The sequence below is a fragment of the Haplochromis burtoni genome, unplaced genomic scaffold (genome assembly GCF_018398535.1).
Source record: "Haplochromis burtoni strain Fernald_Lab_line unplaced genomic scaffold, NCSU_Asbu1 Contig_475, whole genome shotgun sequence".
In the NCBI taxonomy this organism is placed as follows: domain Eukaryota; kingdom Metazoa; phylum Chordata; class Actinopteri; order Cichliformes; family Cichlidae; genus Haplochromis; species Haplochromis burtoni.
This window is the reverse complement of record NW_024582836.1, coordinates 198405-220348: the sequence shown is the minus strand read 5'-3', so window position 1 is coordinate 220348 and position 21944 is coordinate 198405. Positions and strand designations below refer to the sequence as shown.

The window sequence follows — 21944 nt, the reverse complement described above, 5'->3', positions numbered from 1 at the left end:
TGTGTGTGAGCAGGTTTTTGTCATCTTAGAGGAGAGAGTTGAGTCTCAGACTGTGGAGATATGGGATTGCCACTGGTTGCCATCTCATCTTGATATTTCTCTGCACTGAGATTGCTTCCAGTAAAGATGAGCCCTATTTTTCCAGTGAGGGAGATGCTGCCACACACTGTCACACTGCCTCCACCAAAAGCTGTTTTTCTATCAGTGCAGCAATCAGCATAGTGTTCTCTGTGTCTTCTCCACACTTCGACCCCGTGATCCAGCAGAATCTGGACTCATCACTGAACGTAACGTTCCTCCACAGCTTCAGGTTCCAGTGCACATGTTGGTGACACCAGTGTAAACGGGCCTGACAGTGAAGGGCAGTTATGGCAGGCCTCCTGACAGCTCTATGAGACCAGAGATTAGCTGTGTGCAGTCTGTTCTGGATTGTCTGGTTTTCTCTTTGTCCTGGAAACCTTCACTGCAAATCTGTAAAAGACTGCCTACAGTTCCTAAGTGCTGACAAGTTGAGGAATTGGTCTTCTTGGCACGCCCACTTTGTGGCGTGTGTCTCACATCCATTATATGGAACCTGGCCTTCAGTTTGGAGATTCAAAAAATGCTGTAGCTTGGCTTTGCAGAACACCATTTTCAGGTTACCCTGTGGCATGAGCCATGTCCAGATCAGTCACATGTGTCTGTGCCATGTGTCTGCGTGGAGCAGACACCCACTGTAGCAGGGTTCTGCTGCTGGTGTCAGTCAGGAGCCTGAATGTCAGCACCTGGGGTACCAGAAGTTCAAACAAAAGTCAACAGCAGAACAAGCTTTTTGGTACTGGCAGAGAAGTTTGGCAAGTTCTTCATGGGCGCAACTCAGATACTCAACTTTGCTGCTCAACCGACAAATGCATTTTTCTAATAAATGTGACACCATTTTAGGGGAAATAAAAAGACTTTCTAATGGTGTAATTTTTGTTGCTAAGAAGCATTGTTACAACAAAGAAATAATCCACCAAACACAAGTTTTTGTACTTTTTGTGTTAAGTTTAGATGTCAGCTTGTGTAGACCTCCACCAAGAAATTTGGCGACTCCCAGTGGTCAACATGATTACTTTCAATAGATAAACTTAAATTACTGAAATGTAATCAAAATATAAAGGGCAGTGTTGCGCTAGCAGCACAAAGGATAAAAATAGTATAATCTACAATAAAAACAACTTTGACAAAAGTACCAATTGTCCATACTGAAGGCCTTATATGTGAGGCAGTGCAAAATGTTATATACAGTAAACTGAAAAAAAGGCCATGTTGGATTTACTTGATTCAATAGTGGACATTGGTTGCACACAAATGTTTTGCTTTGGCAGAAACTTAAACAACTGAGTTAAATCAACTTTTTCATATTCAGTAAACCTGTGCATTTTGTGTTCATAAAACGCGATTGAAACATGTTCAGATGAAGTAAGTTGAGCTCTTGGAATATTTTAATCCTTCACAATTTTGTCATTTTATTTCAACACTATTCAATAACATTTACCCCAATACTATTAGTCACTTAAATACTACATGTTGTCTTCATATTACATAATGTTCAACAAAGTCTAGAGTCTGGTTACCATGAAAACTGAATGGATCTACAACTTCCTTCTATCTTTATCCTGGTTGCAGGGGGGTTGGGAAATAACCCTGAAGTGATAGTTACAAGGCACGGTACACCCTGGACAGCTCACAAGTCTATCGCAAACCACTATTTGCGCTTACATTGACAGGTAATTTAGAATCACCAGTTAACCTAACTCTAACAACTGCACGACTTTTAACTGTGTGAAGAAACCAGAATACCCAGAGAGAACCCAGTGCAAACTAGCCAGATTGTGGATTTGAACCCAGGACCTTCTTACTGTGAAGCACTAACCACCATGCTACCAATCCAGACTTAGCAAAAGTAGGAAAGCTATGATTTCAAGGCTTGATACAGAATTTTTTTGTATGTTTTTGTCCTTGACAGGTTAAACCACAATAAATAGCAATAGCATGCACGTGGTGTGTGTGTAGTTGTCTGCCTCTTATAACTCCAGTGATTTTCCTGCAGTTTGACATCTCGCGTGATCTTGTGAATTTCATGAGTTCAGCAACTAAGCACTCTTACTAGATTGTATCACGTCATCTCAACAAGAACAAATTAAGTTGTTGAATTTCGTACAGATCCTTCGTGATTTAATTACGTTCATAGAAACATGAAATTATTGTGTTCAAATTACAAGTTAGACTTTTTTAATGTAACAACCACCCAATTTACCTTTTACGGTATACCAAAAAAAGTAGAGGCGGCTGCTCAACTTGACTGAGATGGATGCCTTCCTGAAACCATGATCCAAAGCGCGTGAGACTGAAATCCCGTGCAGTGTCGTAGTAAGTTATTGACTGCACTCGAACATGATATGAACAATTTAATCTAGCCTCTCTGCATATCATGTAGTTTCTACACTATGCAGTTAAAGTTAACTTTAAAGCATGAGGCACTTGTGTTAAATACACGCAAGATGCTTATGTAAATCCAAGAGCTGGCCAATCCCTTTTTTTCAGTGTAAAGAGAATTCTAGCAAATAGTGTAAATGGCATTAATAAATGTACACCACTAATCTAAGAAGAACAGCAAAAATGTTTGATACAAAAATTTGTAAATGTGTGTGGAAACTGTGGAAGCCTGACAGGTGTGTTTACCTGTCACAAAAAGGAGAGCACGGAGTGTTTTTTAGAGAATGGTATGAATGATTTCCTGATGCGTTCTTCATGGCAGAGAGGGTAAAGAAGGAGAAGGAGCTCAGCCCCCTCTGTAGTGAGGAGTTGTGGGGGTGAGATGGGTTATTCATTGTGACTACTCCAGATTCCAGTTGAGGTTCCAGCTGTGCATTAAGTTGTTGAGTCTGATCAATTTACTTTAGCTTTTGTTCTAAGACAAAGAAATAAGACCATTAGCACAATGGTGTGGATTCTTTTTTATTTTAGAGCACAAACATATACACACACGCACTTCAACACAAGACAGTAGCTTCCAGTCATACATTTAAGACAACCTACCTGAAGCAGGAGGTACAGGGACTTGGGAAATATGCCTGGAATCTATTCTCTTCTCCAGAAAATCAGCATGCATGTGTGCCAGAATCCAATTGAGTCTTGTTGCCAAAACAGTGCTGTTACTTGAAGAGCTCCTAATAATTATGACTAATAATATCACAAGTGCCTTTAAATATGAGATCATTTCCCTCTGAGAGTCTGATCATAAGCAACGTGCCGAAAATTGTGCTTACAAAGGAAATAATTGCTCTTTCCTTCTGATATTTTGTAATTCTCTGAGATAACTTACAGAATGTTGCCAAAAGTGTTTCTGTAGAAATAAAATAGAATAAAACTGAATTTATTTTAAGCCCAATCACAAAAACTGTAATGGGATACCAGATTGGTGGAAAACCTGCAGCCAGATCACTCCATAAATAATAACAATAATACTAATTATAGTAGAAAATCACCCTTGTGCACTTTTTATGACAATATCCGTTGAAATTTGGTCAAAAATTTGCATGCACATACACAAAAAAAGGAAAGAAAAATACACATCTTTTAGACATAACAAATGCAAATGAAGCATGTGTGTGCGCATGTGCGGAGTTCGCAGTCTGTTAGACTTCTTCATTCATAAACTTCTTGTACTCCCAGTGAGCTGCTTTAACTTTTCATAAGTTTCTGCAGAAATCAGGGAGCCTATTTTTCTTTTATCGTGCACATGTGAGAAGGCTATGGTGTGCGTCTGAAGAGAGCGTGGGGTGGGCAAAGACAGACAGGCACTGGAATTTGGAATCTGCAGCGGCATATTTTTATTAGTTGGGCAGCACCGCTGTCCTGTCCTAGCATGCTGTGTATGTGTGCCTTCAGAGGGGGGGGAGCAGTCAGTGCAAAGTGGCACACTCGTGTTTGTAAAAGAGAGCAGTTTCCCCCCCCTGGTAGGTTATTATTAATATTAAAGTCTAATAACAAAAAAGTGTGCATGTGCTCGTGCGTGCCATCGCTGTATTGCAATCTGTGCTCGTGCACGCAGGGCACACAGGCGCGCCAAATCACAGAGACATCACATAATCCCTAAATCACTCATCCAGTATTGATGCTAAGAGTGACACGCGCAGTAATTATGGTTTGAGCACAGCCCCACGAGCCTAGAAGGAGTCTCCGGGGAGGCAGGGAGGGAGGGGTCGCCCTGCAGAGGAGGAGAGGGGAGGGAGGGGAGAGAAAGTGAGGAAAGTTCTCTGCGGGTGAAGTTAGAAACACCTTCCCCCAGATCAAGGGGCTCTTCATCACCGGTCTGCCGTTTTCATCCGTCCACCCAGAAGTCAAAGAGCAAAGAGAGCGGTGTGCGGGCTCCTGGGTATCACCTGTAATCAGCTGAGTCCGCTTTTATGCATGCGCGCTCTTAATTACAGCTGCGCATTAAGACGCACGGGCGCTGCCAGACTGTTGAAGCTCTCTGGTGCAGAGTCAGAGCCGTGTCCAGAGGAGCGAAGAGCAGCCGCGACGGAAGTGTTTCATTAATAAGTTCATGATGGATCGATGGAGCCAAGTGCGCCTGACGTGGCTGCTGTTGCTGCTCGTCGCCTCGCTGCACACCTCAGGAGCAGGTAGGATGAAGCATCCACGCTTGTTTATTAGTTTATCTTGTGTTAATAACTGATCCTCTAACTTCAGTTACCCAATTAAATGATGTATAAAAAAGTTGAATTGGATCCTCCCTCCTTATCTCTCCTCCTCTAACCTTGTCACATAACTTGTCACCGCCTGCCCTCCAAGTCTCATGAGCCAAGTCTGAGTGTCCTTTTTAGCCCATCCTCGATCCTGTTTTCATGCATTTACAGAAAATGCACCGTCAGCCACTTGTTTGGTTCAAAACTTCCTAAAACTCTTATCCATAAATACGTCTTCTAGTCATTTTCTTTGGCCTCCTTTTGAGGTATAATGTCATTCCTCTGTGTTATGCAGACCTAAGGCTTATTGAACTGAATCACCTTTCTCGATCCCACTGCACATTTGCTAGACATTGGTAAGATGTCGGCCTATATGTCCAGACTTGTTAGTCCATACCTGCTGCATCTGTCTGTTCTCTCATAGCACAGCTTACGGGGTGTTTAGCCCATACAGCTGGGTAATGAGGAACAGACTGAGGCAAATTAAAGTGAGCTGTACTGAACTTAAACTGGAGATCCTTGAAGCAGCTCCTGGAGCTGCACCAGAACCATATGTGGAGGACTTTAACTGTCCAGGGCTTTTAGAGCCCAGGGTGGACGATGTTCATCACCAGCACGAGCTTAAGTGAGCTTCTTTTTATTTTACAGAATGAGAAAAGCCTCCAACAGTCCATTTTATGGTTACTGACATCATACAGCTCCTCTGAGGAACTCAGTGAAGTGCAAAGAAATAGTTTGTTTTAACCTGCTAAGCCAAGACTGACTGAACCTTAGTCAAGAGAGGCCACATACTTTCCCGTGGCTTCTTAAAACTTGTGAAAACAAGTTAGTTTTTGCTCAGTAACACAGTCCTGCTTCAAAATGAATTTTTGACCTTTAAGTCATTAGCCAACAATTCACCTCAGTGTGTCTTTAGGTGTTTTGGAACATTTTTCTTTGAGCGCTTGAACGGCTTTTTGTTCACTTTAGCTTAAAGACATGAGGACATCATCACCTGTGTTTGAGTTTCATTCTCAAATCTGGAAATGGCACTTATAACAAAACAAGTCCAGTGTTGGATATTGGATAGAGATCATGTAAACTAAGGGAACAGCTGAAGATGAGCTAATTTAGTCAGTCACACTTTAAAGTGTTTCTCAGGGACATAAAATGCTTCAGAAAATGAAGGATAGGCTTAAAAAAGTCCAGGCTGAACTGTGTTCTTCATCTTCTAACTGTTCTTGTTTTCCTCATTTAATGATGCTTTCATTTGAAATCCCCCCAGGAGTAGCGAGCAGGTGACTTGGCAAACACTCCACCATGTTGTCTTCACGTGCTCCGTCTGAGAAGATGCTGAGAAAGCATAAAACTATTTGTGTTATGTCTCAATAACCTTTAATAGCATCTGCCTTTGTGTTGGAGATTAAGAAAAAACTTACGATGCCATATTTCAAGGTTCATTATCCTCCATCGCAGTGTAAAGTAGTAACACACACATACTCACATACCTTATCTGTGAAGGTCATTTCTAAGCTGACTAATGTAACCTCTGGACCAGAAGGTCATCTCAGGTCAAACTCAGGTTATAAACCTGACCTGGAGGCATCTTGAGCGAGTCTCAAGATGTTCTTGTAAATAAGAGTTTATTAGAAAATATCCCACTGAAGCGAAGAGAAACACAGATTCACAAAGAGTGAAAACACATGAACAAACGCTCTTTTGTTTACCTCATCAGCTCTTTTCCAATTAACAAACAAACTCTTGTATTTTTTAACAGCCTTTGGTCACTCTTGATATTTTTCTCATGGTAGGAAAAGGTCACGCACCTGGCTGTCCAACAGGTTTTGTTTAAATTATGAGCTCAGACCTCAGAGCAGCGTGGCCTGAGGTGTTTCTGACGCCTACCCTTCCTCACTGTGTAACTGATAACTATCAGCCTGACACAGTCTGTTTAGCCATTTTTTCAGTTTGAGGTTTTGCTGTTACAGTCTGACCGACTTACACCACTGACATAACCTATGGGAATGCAACAGATTCACCCTTTTCTCAGCATCAGTTATTAAGGAGTAGGCAGACACAGGTGGTACTGAGCACCTTAGTAAAGGCTCTGCTTTCAGAAGTAAACCTTGGATAAACTGAGCAACACCTGGGTTTACCTTCTGTTTCATGTTAAAATGACTGCTGGTGAAAGATGTTGTACTTATAAGGGCTGGGAGTGTCAGTGTGGGGGTCGGCCTGCCCTGTTAGACTGAAACACTTTGACAACTAGTGGATGAATTAGAGTTAGAGTATTATCTTTGTACTAACTGGTAATACCTGAACTTCTTATCTGGCACTAGATGTGAGTTTATATTTATCCAACTTTGTTTTTTTAAATGCCTTGTTGTTTAGCGCTCACAGGCAAATATCGGGATAAGACGATGAGGAGTGACTGTATCGTTCTGCCTTACCTTAAAGAGAATCTGCCATGCAAGACTCCACGAAGAAATCCTTGAAAACATTCACTCAATCTCTCAATAACTAAATGCAGAGTTTTCCTCCATCTGTACTCAGTTATATATCCTCAGGAGAAAATTATGTTCACTTTGTTTAAGATCAAAGCAAAATGTCTGGATGGATTGCCATGAAATCTGTACAGACATTTTGTATTCAATGAACACTGCTGATTTCAGGATGATGTGTGACAGCAAAGATAGTCTGGAACTGAATTTTGGTCCAGTGTGCAACGTCTGATGTGGAAAGTTGAAACTGGTATTACGCAAACAGAAAGACACATTAAGACCCTAATTTAAAAGGTTAATGACTTTTAATACTTGTTTTACACAGAAAAAAGTTGTTTTGGAGGAAAAGTATTTCCTCCAAAACAAGAAGGATATATGTATATGTGTATGACTTTAATAATAATAAAACTAAGACATTTTCATCGTTTTCTGCGGTGCTTTGTCTTTAGCTAAATGTTAGCATGACTAAGGTAATTACAATTAGTGCATGAAAGGGAACCAGTCCCCAAAAAGCAAAACAAAAGAATCCACATATGCTTGATATGTCAAAACAGAAAAATTACTCAGATGGAAAAGTCATTCTCAACCATTTTCATCTACTTATACAATTAAAGCTTGTCCCAGCTGTCATAAAACAAAAGGTTGGGCTCACTCCTATCAGTGCACTGAATCGCCACTACAGAGAGAGAGGGAAGGTTTTGAACCACCAGTTAACCTAACATGCATGTCTTTGGACTGTGGGAGGATGCCAGAGGGTGCCCACACAGGCACAGGGAGAACATGCAAACATCACACAGAAAGCCCACAGCTGGCTTGTGTTTTCTAACTCAGGACTTTCTTTCTGTGAGGTGACAGCAGCAACCACTGTCCCAAACAACACAATGCTAAGGAAACACAGGAATTTACATGCACTCAAAATATGAAGACTTTAAAGGCCCTACATTAATACAAGAAAAAAAAGCTTTTAGTTAAACTCATTTCGTTCAAATCAGCTGATGCCTGGGTATTTTACTGCCCGGCTGTGTAAACCGTCTGGGTAACTGGTTGTATAAAAAGTTTCTAAAAGGACCCCAAGAAACACGTGTTGAACCACTGGTGATTTCAGGCTTTTATTTTGAAATATTAGACAAAGCACTTTGAAATGAAGGATGCATGTACAGGATTAACCTTTGAGCCAGCTGCGAGCCGTGGCCAAGTGATAAAATACAGAAAAATCATGAGATCGGCGTTGCGTTCCTTGTTTTTTCTGGGACAGCAGCTCTCCAGTGAATGCATTCAATTTATAATCTGACACGAGGAATCATATTTATTTCTCTATTATCTGTTTTTTTTTTTTTAATAAAATCATGCTTTGATGTTAAGGTGCTGATAGATTTTTCACCATTTGTATATTTTTTTTATGACTCTGGCACAGCTTTAATTTTTTCCATGTTTAAAAATATGCTCACCCTTTGTTCTCCAAAATCAAAGCTACCATATGATGCAACAGCCAACAATAATAGGGGCCAGAGCCACATAAAGCAACAAGTATCGGCCCGAGAAGAGCCGGAGCCCTGCGACTGACAAATATTGATGCAGTCTTTGATCGGCGTTTGAGAGGAAGCCTGCATGAGAGTCAGACTGTATGCACTGTACGCGAGTGAAACTCTCATTTAGGTAAAGAGAAGGGAGAAGATCACAAATAAGACGCAGATTCCTCGAAGGAGATCGGAAGCACTTGTCGCAGGTCTGTTTGTAGGCTTCCCTCTCTCTGACGCTGATATTACGGATTCATCGAAGCGCTTGTGTAAATTTATGCACAGACTTGTGTGTGTGTGTGTGTCTGACAGCAGGAGAGACAATCCAGTGTGTTTTCTTGATCAAAGCCAGCTGAACTGGGAGGAAAGAAAACATATGGTCTCTCTATCCTATTTTCTACAGTCTGCCCTTTTCTCTTCCCCCTGGCTTCCATCCTCCCTGTTCTTATTATTTCCTGGTTTTGTCTCTGTGGAGACGAACCTTTTAGAGGGACGTTTGAGCTATGAGACGTTTGAGTCTACAAAAAAATAAAAGGATAGTAATGACAGGCTCCTAGGGCACTGCTCTGTGGGGGGTTTGTGCCCTTGAGTGCCCTCTTTTTATGTGTGTGTGTGTGTTTTGGTGCAGTGTAGGAAACCTTAACTGCAAAGTGTGTGCTATTGCATTCTTTGCTATTATTGAGATAATGGTACGCTAATCAGAAACACACACAGATAGCAAAAAAAAAAGTTGCCAGTCTTCAAACATCTGGTTACCAGAAAATCCATAGTCTTTCCAACATGGTGCCAATTTAGTTGTTGGTGTGTTGTTTGCGTCTGGCTTTAGTGCTGCAGTCTAACTTGTGTTAAACGGTTCATCCAGTCATCCACCCGTGTAGATAAAGTTTTTCATTTCTTACAGTTTAAGCTCAAAAAGCCATGCTGAAAGATTTCTTTATCTGAGATATGATGCTGAAACCGTACCCTCTTCTTATAGTCAAGATATCTCAGGAATGACATGTGTAGTAGGCGTGCTGGAGTTTCACTGGTCTGGCCCTCTTGAGATTAAAGTGAGCTGTGTTTGCCCCGTGATATAAAATGAGTCTGACATCGCTGGTCTACTGTATGTTCAAGGAATCAGTGTGAGACAGAAGATCAGACTTCAGACTGTTACTTCCACTCTTGGCCGTGTGTGACATCATTAAAATGGGATCTCTGGGTCTGGCTGTTTGCAAAGAAGCTGGTTAAACCTTTTGTTTGTGAGCGGCAGCGAATCAGAAAGCATATATACGTGTGCACCTGTTGGAGGTACACTCAAAAGTGCCGCTTTCTAGCACTGACCTTTTGACCTTTTTTGTTTTATTTAAAGTAACTGGATAAATTAAATTAGATACATTTAAGTGAATGATTAACTGTATTTAGCATTAATATGACCCTTTGACTCCTCCACAGCACTGATTTTCATTTCTAAGCTGTGTTGGAAGGTTTTTGACTTCCTGCACCTGAATCCCCTGATTAGTTTGAGTACAGTAAAGAACATTTTTATACAGTAAAGAGCATTCTGCTGTTTTGTCTTTCTGTTCAAACCACAATCTTTTTGCTTTTTGTGGAGGCTTACACTTGACATACTCTGCATGTATGTGCTTGTTGCTCACGGTGCCCCTCACACCACAGCTTAGCGCCTGAGGATAACAGCAGAACCCGATGGAGAGCAGAACATCTCCTTTTGTATGTACAGCACAGTATAGGTACGATGTGACTGTTTGTCTGTGTGTGTGTGTGTGTGTGTGTGTGTATCTGCAGATGTTGCTTTGAACTCATACACACTCACACATCAAGAGCATATGGAAACATTAGCTGACATTAGCTAAGTGCATATAGAGTAAAAGCAAACTCTCCATGTCGTGTCTTGTCCTCAGCTGCATTCAGATGTCAGTGCTGCTGATGTATGACTGAAACCCCTCTGCCTGCTTAAAGGTGTCAGTGTCATCCCTTAAGTCTATCATTCTAGCCTGTGTGCACAACAAAAGCTACCTTGCAACCAATCTTTATCTGTAAGTAGAGCATGCTAACATTGGAGCAGAGTAATAAAACAGTTTTATATAGTGTTGACCTTTTTAGTACATATGTGAGTCTAAGGGCCTGTGGGCCAAATCTGGCTCTCTGCAAATTGCCCACCTGTTAATTAAAGTTCCAAGAAAAATTGTGTTGTGTGTATGGTTTTGGACCACGTGCACACACCAGACTTAAAAGAAAGCGCATCCACGCTGCAAAGGGAAGTTGATCCTGAAGGTGAACAATTTCAGAGGCCTGTGCATTCATTTGCCACAAGACAATCACTGTTTTCAAGGATAATTTGCACCGTCACTTGAAAACTGCACACAAAGGCATCACAAAGTGCCAGTCGACTACAGCAGAGTGCGCTTCTTCAAGCCAGATCCCAAAATGATGGAGCTGTAAGGGCAATTTTCATCAAAACAGAGGAAAAGGCTAAGTGGCTGTTAGAAACTGTAAAAATAATTTGAAAATTTTGAATACAATTTCATGGCTGAGCAATAAAAAAATAGAAATATTAGACTGGAAGAAGAGTGTGCAGAAACACGATTAAATATTCATCACTTTGCTTTTGCATCATGATTTGTTTGGTTTTGTTAGCATGCAACTACCAGCCTCCCTCTGCTGATAATCTCTTCAGAAATAATCTCTTCAGCATATCCAAGATCTGCTGTGCAGTCTTCTGGTTGGGCATGCTGGAAACATTATTTTTTAATGGAAATATTCCAGTAAAAAGCAGAAAATGTAATTTACTGTCAGTGCATTATCAGTTTTTACAGATGTTTCCATAAACGGTAAATGCTAGAATTCAACGTGTGGTTAGATGAGGGCAGAAACAGTAAAGGATCACAATTTCAGCTCACCTCAGTTTGAAAACGAGCAACACATCTGCACACATCTGGAACCACCAGATTTCCAGTTCAAATTCAAATTATACCAGTGAACCAAGTGAGTAGTCTCAACCAAAAACTCAACCTTTTAGTATTGGCAAGGTATGTTGAAGACGTGAGGACCCAAAAATAGGACACAAGGAATTAAATAACAATAACATTCAATTTATTTGATTAGTGGCAAAAAGATCTCATAGATGAACAAAGTCACAAAGGAAGAACAAAAACCAATGTCAAGCTGAGGGTCATAAACAGACGGTCTATGCAGTGACAGGAGAGGGAATAAGGCACAGGAGAAGGTAATCCGCAACAGGTGAAAACAAGGATGGCAAAGCAGACAGTCACACAAGAGGGAAACTGGAACAGGAAGTAAAAGCAAATCAAGACATGAGGAAAAACAAACAAAGTAAAACAGGAAGAAATGAAAAGATATATGATGCTGAAACATGAAGATACTAAAGCATGAGGACTGACATAAAGAGGGGGGACAGGGGGACACACAGCACAGGGGAAATAAGGGAACTAATGGAACTAAAAACACAGAGTTGCAGAACAAAACAAAATACCAAGACAGTGACAAAGTACTCACACTGACTGTAAACTCCCTTACATGGGAGGTTTTTTTTGTAGTTTTCGTGTTTGTTTTTGTTTTCTGCTCACTTTAAACAAAAGGCATGATATCACCAGCTCTGACGCTTCGGTTACCAGTCAGAGGACTGAACACAGAACAAGTAATCAAGATGTCATTTCCTCAGCCAGTTAAAGGGACAAAAAAAATCACTGGCATGTTTTAATAGCATGGACTTGTATCTGTAAATGATACAATGGCAGGCAGGAAGACTGAATTACAAGCTGACAGAGTGCTAGCAGGCAGCCTGGCAGACAAAGCAGACGGACAAACCGAGAAAAAAAAAAAAGAAAAAAGAAGAGAGAGGCAACAAATACATCTGGCACTCAGACTCAGACATTATGCCAACCTCTTGTGTGCATGCACATGCCTGTGTGTGTGTGTTGGGAGGGTGATTGGGTTAAGGTGCGTGGCAGATGGAGGGTTTACGTAAGCCTCAGAATACGTGTGAAAAGGAGCCACACCAGTAGAGGCATGCCCTCCTCTCCTCTCCCCTACCATCTATTATTTCTCCTATTTTCCCCTCTCATCTCCCTACTTCCAATATGTTGCACATTTCTCCGCCGACCCCCCCTTCCCTCCAACCCGCCCAATCCGCCCAGCCTCGTCTTTTATATCACATCTTTCTTGGCTTAGTGTCCTCCCAGAGCTCTGCAGCTATTGTGTGCACATCACGCAAAAGAATCTGAATGTCTGTGAGTGCATATGTTACGCATTTTTACTTAAACCTCAACTCTGGGCATATTCCAGTTGTCTCTTACATGGAGTGTTTGGTTGTTGTTTTTTTGCACAACAGCAGAGTAGGTCACTATCAAAACGTGTGTATTCATTGTTGCAGTCTGATATAACTTTTTTGTGCACAGAGCCTCTGCAACAAACAAGAGAGAGTTTAACGATGACGGGGGGATGTGCTCTCTCCGTCTCGATCGGGTTGCTTATATGTTGTGCCAACATCACCCCACAAACTTTAGAGGAGACAGCACACATAACAGCAATTGAACACATTGAACACAAGGTTTTCAGTTTGATTTTCAATTAACTACTGAGGAACTTCTTTGTTTTTAATTGGTTGGTTACTGTCTGTCTGCTCAGTGGGGTTAATGAGAGAAGGAACACCAATGATGAGCATGTATTGCATGAGCATGGCAGCAACTGCAGTCTTAGAAAATGAAAGAGGGAGTTGCTATGCATACATTTTCCCGTTTTCCCACATGACTTTTGACCGTGTCAAACGTCTGCCACTCGACGCTGGCAGCAGAGCACACTGCTGTGCATGCCGGTGTGCGATTATGGTAAAAAGCATGCATCATAAGAGTGTCACTTTTGAGTCTGAAAGAGCTGTAATTTAGATGCCGGCTAGGCTGACTTGACAAATACCTGAAAATTCAGGCCATAATCAAACCCACTCAGCGCTCTTGTCTTTTGGCAGTCGCTCCTGTCGATGTCCTGAAGGTCCTGGAGGTATCGGAGGACATGGAGGGCGTGTCGTTAGAGGCAGGGCTGTGCATCAGCAGAGAGGGGAGAGAGGAGCCAGACCTCTCCTTTAAAATCAATAAGAAGATTCAGCTGAGTGCTCCCACCATGCAATTTTTCCCTGGTGAGTTTTGGTACGAGTCTGTAGACTTGCTTGGCAGAAGAAATGAAAATGAATCTGTTTTTTTTTTTTTATATATATATATTTTCTTTTTCGTGCTTTCTTCCCAGATTCTCCATTCCCTGTGAATTTCTCAGTGGTGACAACAGTTAGAGCTCTGAAAAGCTCACAGGTCTTTCTCCTTTCCCTGTATGACTCGCAGGTATGCATCACACATGCACCACTGAACCTCATCTGTCTGCATTTTTGACTGTGTCCACGATACATTTTATAATGAAGTTATGTCACCATACTAATATATGAAACACTGGATCTGCACTGGCACTGCAACCTGCACCTGAAACACAGCTTGTCATCAGAATGGGAGTTTGGTCATCTCTGATAAAGATCATTTTTGTCAAAATTATAATTTTGGACTAATCTAATTTAAGTGAGTTTATGCTAGCTGGAAGAATGTGAGCACATTAGCTCTCCAGCAGATTTTTATGCTGCAGTTACAAAAATAAAAAGGCCCCAAACCTAAAACCTGCTTTTTTCTGGTTGGTTGCATCCTATGATGGCTACAGGAAACAAATCCATGCATTCCTGTGTGCATATCAAATATAAGGAAATCTTGGAGGTCTTTCTTTCTTATGATCATTTCATGAACATGACATGTTTTCCTTCTGGTCTCTGTGTCTGCATCTGTCAGGGCACACAGCAGCTGGGCATAGAGATCGGCCGTTCTCCTGTATTCCTGTATGAGGACCATGAGGGCCAGCCCCCTCCAGACCTTTACCCCACTTTTAGGAAGGTCAACCTGGCTGATGGCAAGTGGGTAACTACACACATACACAGCCACCCATGATGATGATTCTGTGTTCTTCTTTCTTTCTTTATTCATTTGTTTAATGCAGATAACGTGTGGTAATACATGCTGTGTGCATGTGCTTTTCGTCTTTAGTCCCAGGAGAGAAGAACCTAACAATGAACAGAGGAGTAGAATTTTTAAGAAGCATTTAGTAGTATTAATATGAGGGGGAAAAGAGACTATTAATGTTAGTAAAAACATCATATGTGAATCTGTTGCTGTTTAGGCTTCATTCTTCCTTCTCTCACCCAAACTGGTCACAGCAGATGCCGCCCCTCCCTGAGCCTGGTTCTGCTGGAAGTTTCTTCCTGTTAAAAGGGAGTTTTTCCTTCCCACTTTCGCCAAAGTGCTTGCTCATAGGGGGTCATATGATTGTTGGGTTTTTTGTCTGTATTGCAGGGTCTACCTTACAATATAAAGTGCCTTGAGGTGACTGTTGTTGTGATTTTGTGCTATATAAATAAAATTGAATTGAATTGAAAATATGCTCAGATCTTTCTCTGTGCTTACAGGCACACCTTCTCAACCAGCAGGAGCTTTGGATAGAGTAACTTTCTTCTCTCTTTCTTACTAGTTGGCACAGAATAGCCTACAGTGTGGATGGGCAGTCAGTGACTCTCTACCTGGACTGTGAGAAGCTGAACACCCTTGACCTGCTCAGAGGTCACGACCCCCACGTCAGCACTGAGGGTGTTACCGTGTTTGGAACACGGCTGCTGGATGAAGATGTGTTTGAGGTAGATCGGTGACACGGAGCGGGTTACAAGTGACATGTCAAGTGAGCCGTGGCGAAGGTCATTGCTAATTGTGATGTACGGTGGCCCATAGAGGCCAAACTCACCGCAACTTAAAAACCCCCCACCAACAAATAGGAAAATGCTGCAAAAGCACAAGAAACAGTGGAGGTTGAATCAATTTGTCACGGTCTGGCTAGGGCAGACCGTATGTTGCAGGGAAGGACTCAAGCGCAGACCGAAATGAGGTATGAATAACAAAACAAGCCGTTTATTAAGGCAAGAAACGAGGGTACAAAATAATAGGGAATCGATGAAAACTAAACGATGACCTAAACTGGGTGAACTAATAACAAAACATGAAAAACCTTAACCATAATGAACTGACACGGGTACCTGGAGATGAGACATGGATGAGCAGTACAATGGGTGAAATACAACAGACGACCTGACAACGAATGACTGAAGGCACACGGACTAAATAGACACAGGAGGATAATCAGGAAAGTGGCAACACCTGGGGAAACAGCTGGCACACATGAACATAATGACGTCACAGTGGGAGAGTAAAACTGAACACAGAAACGCCAGACCTCTTCACAATAAAACAGGAAACAGAGTGAGACATAGACATGACAACCTGAACTTGACAACATAAGCCACAGACATGAAATACATGAAAAGCAGGGGAGACTTAACATGGTGGAAACACGAGGGGAAAATAACTAGAAACACCTAGGCATGAAAACGATGAACTTAGGAAACCTGAAGGCTACATAAACTAAACACAAAACGCTGGGTCAGCAGACCCAGGATCATGACACAATTCCTTACTCAGTTGTGTTTAGTGAGATTTCCTACTTCCATTATGTTTTATTCATCTTCAGATATGTTTTGCGTGCTTTTGCAGCATTTTTCTTTTCTCAAGTTGCAGTGCATTTGAGCTCTCAGGGTCACCATGGAAATGTCTTTTTGGGTTTTTTTCCAGTGTATTTAGTAAAGCCAGAAGCTCATTTGTCTTTGATAAAAACTATAAAAACATGCAAAAAACCCCAAACAAACGATTAGGACCCACAATAAGGTCTTTGTGTGCGGTGAGGAGGTGTCTCTGCTTGTTGCCGCTTGTTTGATTTGTCAGTCAAATAGTGAGAAATGAATCGAGCCTTTTCCCAGTTGCATCGCCCTCCAGTGGTTGTGTGGGTGGATGCAGTGCAGTTTAAGTTCTTGAACAGCGTATTTTCTTAATATTATTTACTGGTGTATTTATTAATATTTGTGGATATTGCAAAAGACGAATAAGCCATTCAAATAAACAAATCTGTGCACACTTTAAAAGCATCTGCGGTCGTTTTGACATAGATGCAAAATGTGCAAACTGTAACCTTTGCTTTGTCAGGTGGTCCAGCTGCTTAAGTGAACAACTCCCAGGCGTGTTTGGCTTGGACTCGCCATCCGTTAATGTGTGTGTACATGTGTAAAACAGAGAGAAGAAGAAAGAGCTTGTGTCTGTCTTAACTGGCTCCATTTGAGACTGAAGCTCTGGAGACGATTACGTGCGGAGCGGCGATAAAAACAGCCCGTTAAGTCACTTTGATCCGTCTAAATGAACACAGAAGATAGAGATGTTACAGACACGTGGATGGGCCAGTGATATTGTTCAGTGATTACAAGTAATGGCATCCTTAACGTGCATTCCTGACAGCTAAAGTGGAGTCACAGACTTTTCCGAGTTCAGCTTGGTGTGTGTTTCTGGGACACAGGGAGACATCCAGCAGCTACTGATCATCGACGACCCCAGAGCAGCGGAGACGTACTGTCAGGACTACATCCCAGACTGTGACAAACCTTTACCCTACAACAGCATATTAACAAAGGCCGAAGAGGTAAGTCCTCCTTAACGGTGAGTCAGAGAGAAGGAAGGGAAATGAGCGGCGAGTTTCACAGGCACACACAACCGTGAGGCATCTCAGGTGTTGAATGCTGTAAATCTGCTCTGTCATTTTAAAATTAAAGGTGTCCCCCCAAGGTTACAAGCGGCAGGGAAACTTTTACCAGTATTTATGGGCATTTTAGAAACCAGATATGACAAAAAAGACGAATGGTTTAATTACACTATGCTGGTCATATTTCTCTTCTCTGAAATCCTCTAGGTGTCATAAATTAAAAGCTATGAAAATATGTTCATTGTGTGGAGGGAAAGATCATTAGCTCACACTGTTTTAGTTGCCAGTATGTAATAAATTTTTTTCTCCCACACACGCACTCATGCCTCTTATTGTAGCTGCATTTTGAGAAGCACCACAGGGCTGTTTATTTCCCTTGTATCTTAAAATAAAGTCATAAACGCTACCAGTTCTCCCACTCTTACATTTTATCTCCTTCTCTGTTTCTTCCTGTGCTTGTAGTGAAGCACATTACATGGCTCTTGTGGTTCAGAGTAGCTCGCCAGGGTCCGTCTGCCAACGGACCACACTTCTGGGAAAGGCTTCAAATCCTCTTCCTCTTCCCATTGGCTTCAAGTTCAAAACACACGGAAAGAATCCTGTTTTACTGGGTTCAGTTTGTTTTTAATGTAGCACCACTAGAAATGCAACCAGGAAGCCAATAGAACACATGGAATTAGGGCACCACTAAAAAACTGGAGTACGCTGCACCTTTTTAGAGTTGTCGTGACAGGCTGGGAGAGGAAGTTTAAAGGAAGTTTAAACATCCGTTATGTCCTAAAAGGCCTCAAATGTTTTATCTATTTTGATTCTATTGTACGCTTTAGGTGGAGAGACCGCCAAAGAAACACGTGGTCGAAGAGTACGAAGAGTTTGACTTCAGCGACCTCTATGATGACTCCTATGTTTCCACGGTGACTGCCAGTCCAAACGTCACAGAGTACGAGGTGAGATTGTGCGGCATGAACAGCATCACGAGCTCGGACCTGTTGTGTCTCTTTGTGCTCCTTCTGCTTTTTTCTGTCCTTCACCGTTCGTATCTGCGCGTGTCTGTCGGATAGATCATAGAGTACGAAGACTACGACAACACGACAAACTACCACCACGTGAACGAGTATGAGTATGAGGAAGAATATGATGACCGCTATGGACCTGCGGAGAGAGAGCGGGAATTCTCCATTAACGGACAGGTACCATCAACACATTTATCCAATTTTACATGGAAACATACAGAAAACTTGCCTTGCAGTCATCTGCAATAATCATGCTCACTCTTCTTGTCAGGATATACCAGAGAAAGGACAGAAAGGAGAGCCAGGGTATTTGGGAGCGGTAAGAAAAGAGATGATACTTCATCAGTTTACACATTCTGAACACTTTTTAATAACCATTAAAACACTGTGACTTTTACTTTCCACAATAACGAGTTAACAACATAAAACACACCTCTCAGTTTTTCATGTATTTCATATACTTTTAAACAGTTTTTTGTTGTAAATGCAAATGCACCTGTCTCTAAAGCACTTGATAATTTCTGGTGATTAACGGCCCTGTTAATCACCTTGTTTTGTTCACTACTGAATTCTTTGCCTTAAAGATATTATCTCCCCTTGCTGGTACTGCAACTTCTGCATCCGTGTCCATTTCACAGTTTGCCTCTCCACAACGTAAAACCGACTCAGTGGACTGGCGTGTCTATTACATGTTTTAGACCTGGCTAGAAGATGAGAGGCCAGCTGCTGTGATAAGGTTTCAGAAGCTCTGCTATATAAGCAGCAACCTGTGCATGTAGAGCTTTATATGAAACGGCAGAATTTTAAAGTCGATTCTGAATTTTGCTAAAAGTCATTGAAGGGATGCAAGAATAGGTGAGATAAATGACCGGTGGCAAGTTAAAAAATGCTGGAAGGATTAACAGATGGTCAGACAAAGACTGACTGTAGACGACTGGACACAGGAGGGCAACAAGGCACAGGTACAAATAGTCACAGAGGACAATACGCGGGGGAAAGCAAAATTAGACACCAGAGACAAATAACTACCAAGATAAAACAGGATGTGAGACTAGAAAGTAAACAGCAAATACAGACACAGGGAAAGCTGGGGGAAACTGACACAAGAGAATGAGACAGAAAACTCTTTAAACTAAACAATAAAATCTTAAAATCTATTCTCAAACTAACTGGGAGCAAATGCAAGAAAGTCAGTGGGTGATATGTGGTCTCATGTGTGCCTTTTAACAGCTGAGCTGTAGAGTTTTGGATCAGATGCAGGTGTGTGAGCAGTGACAGATAGGGATGGGTATCGTTTAGGTTTTATCCGATACCGGTGCCAAATCGGTACTTTTGAAACGGTGCCGGTGCTTAAACGGTGCTCAAACCGGTGCTTAAAGAATGGAGAACACAAACTTTGTCCAAAAACCTCTCATGTTCAGCTGTTTGTTTGTTTTTTGTAAAAAGATAACAATGTTAGCCTTTTCTGCAGCTAATGTGGCATATATGGTATCACTCTTGGCTGGAAGCAGTGCTTAAACAATGGAAAAAAAACACAAACTTTGTCTAAAATCCTCTCATGTTCAGCTGTTTCCCACTTTTTCTTTGGTCATTTTAGCCTTTTTGTCCAGGGTGAAGGGAGTATCTGCCATCAAACAAGAAGACAGCCGCATGTAGCTATGATGATGTTTGCTAGTTCACCTTACATGCATTAATGTAATAACGTGGTTAGCCTACTCAACGTAAATTACACACGGACAACATTAAGCGACTCACGCAGAGAAGAACGGCTGCTGCTGCATCATCATCCTCATCATTTCTGCTACACTGGCAGGGCTAGGGGCCAGGACTCTATTCTTCGGGTTTTTGGGGGATGTTGCTCCGGTCCGATAACTGGCAACCCACCCAACGTGCACAGTGTGAGGTCTCGCAGCAAGCTATCAAATACGGCGCATTTCTCGGCTTTTAAAAAAAACGCTATGCGTCGCCAGGTGTTTCATCGGATTCGAGGTGTTACCTCCTTTGACAGTATCACAGTATCAGCTTAAAGCACTTGTTGCTGCTGAGTTTGCATCTTTTGCTGTGAAGTACAGCCAGACTTTTGACCGCTTCGCCTTGGACATTTTTAATCTGTAGCTCTGCTCTAACTGAACGTACGTACCTGGCCCCGCCTACTATCCTCGGAAACGTAAAATGATTGGCTAGAAGTGTATCACAGCTCAGGAAAAAAAAGCACCGAAATAAAGCACCGAAATGTGCGCTGCTTTTCGGTCTGGTTACTACCGTTTATGTCAGAACCGGTGCCATGACCGGTACCCATCCCTAGTGACAGACTGGCATCTGAATAAAGTCCGTAGTTGAGTCCTGCACACCTATAGGAGCTGCTTGGCCTTATATATATATATATGTATATAATATATATATATAAAATAATATTATATATATACATATATATATTAGGGGTGCAACAATACTCGTATTGGTATTGAACCGTTTGGTACAGTGCCTTCGGTTCGGTATGCATATGTATCGAACGATTTTATCAATTTTTCTTCTGACATGCTGTCTGTGTTGAGAGCTCAGTGGATCTGCGTTCGACTACTCCGCCTAGGCTGCACTGTCGAGTGCAGATCCACTGAGCGCAGCGCAAGCTAGCAAGACAGAAGCTAAGCTCGTTGCAACATATAATTTTAATAATGACAAATTAAAAAAGCATGAACATTTTTTTGTATCGAAAAAATATCAAACCGTGACACCAAACGTATCGAACCGAACCGTGAATTTTGTGTATCGTGCACCCCTAATACTTACAGTCATCAATATTTATCCTCTATATATCTAATCATATCTATCATAGCTCTATCTATTATATATATATATATATATATATATATACATACATATATATATATATTTTGTCTGCATTGTCTAAGACGAATATCTGCTCAGGTATCAGGTATAGCGTGCATACAAATCCTGTTTTAACTGGTTTGAGTGGTTGTATTTTACCAAAATAACCTGAATGTAAAAACTTTTTTTCATGTGAAATTTTAGGGAACACAAATCACAGGACCCTATGGACCTCCAGGGCCCGAGGTTAGCGATGCTCACTGCATGAGATATAACATGAAACACAATTTCATTCACTATTTAAGAAAAAGAACAAACGTTTTAATTATTTGAATTAAATAGATTCAGTCATAGTGACTTGCTGACTGCTTATCTGTGTGTTTGTAGGGAGAGCCGGGGCCACCTGGAGTCACGGGACCGGTGGGACCTCGAGGAGACGCTGGAGAGCCGGTGAGGACTGCCCTCTGTATGCTGAGTGAATGGCTGAGTGCTCCACACCTCGACAAGTCTCCATAAACGTTCTCATATCTCTCCTGTCAGGGTCCTCCGGGGCGGCCAGGCCTTAATGGTGTTGATGGGATACCAGGTCCCCCAGGAAACATCATGCTTATACCGGTAACACACAGATAGCACAGTGTTGCCCGAGGCTAACAAGCTGCATTAATGTTGCTGCAGCAGTTATTTGGTCTTGTTAACCTTCAACAAAGCCTTAGGGCA

The 21944-nt window shown here is 41.8% G+C and overlaps 1 protein-coding gene across 1 annotated transcript in view; it reads left to right on the top strand.

Moving 5' to 3' along the window:
• The first annotated feature begins 4257 nt into the window (after positions 1–4257).
• The window catches only part of LOC102309810 (collagen alpha-1(XI) chain), a 46225-nt gene continuing 28538 nt past the window's right edge, over positions 4258–21944 (top strand). The window contains exons 1-12 of the mRNA XM_005946137.3: positions 4258–4652; positions 13694–13861; positions 13969–14060; positions 14550–14671; positions 15283–15445; positions 17203–17325; positions 18213–18332; positions 18447–18575; positions 18670–18717; positions 21432–21473; positions 21615–21677; positions 21768–21842. Coding sequence (XP_005946199.1) covers positions 4574–4652; positions 13694–13861; positions 13969–14060; positions 14550–14671; positions 15283–15445; positions 17203–17325; positions 18213–18332; positions 18447–18575; positions 18670–18717; positions 21432–21473; positions 21615–21677; positions 21768–21842 — 1224 coding nt within the window. The 5' untranslated portion in view covers positions 4258–4573. The remainder of the gene's footprint in view (positions 4653–13693; positions 13862–13968; positions 14061–14549; positions 14672–15282; positions 15446–17202; positions 17326–18212; positions 18333–18446; positions 18576–18669; positions 18718–21431; positions 21474–21614; positions 21678–21767; positions 21843–21944) is intronic.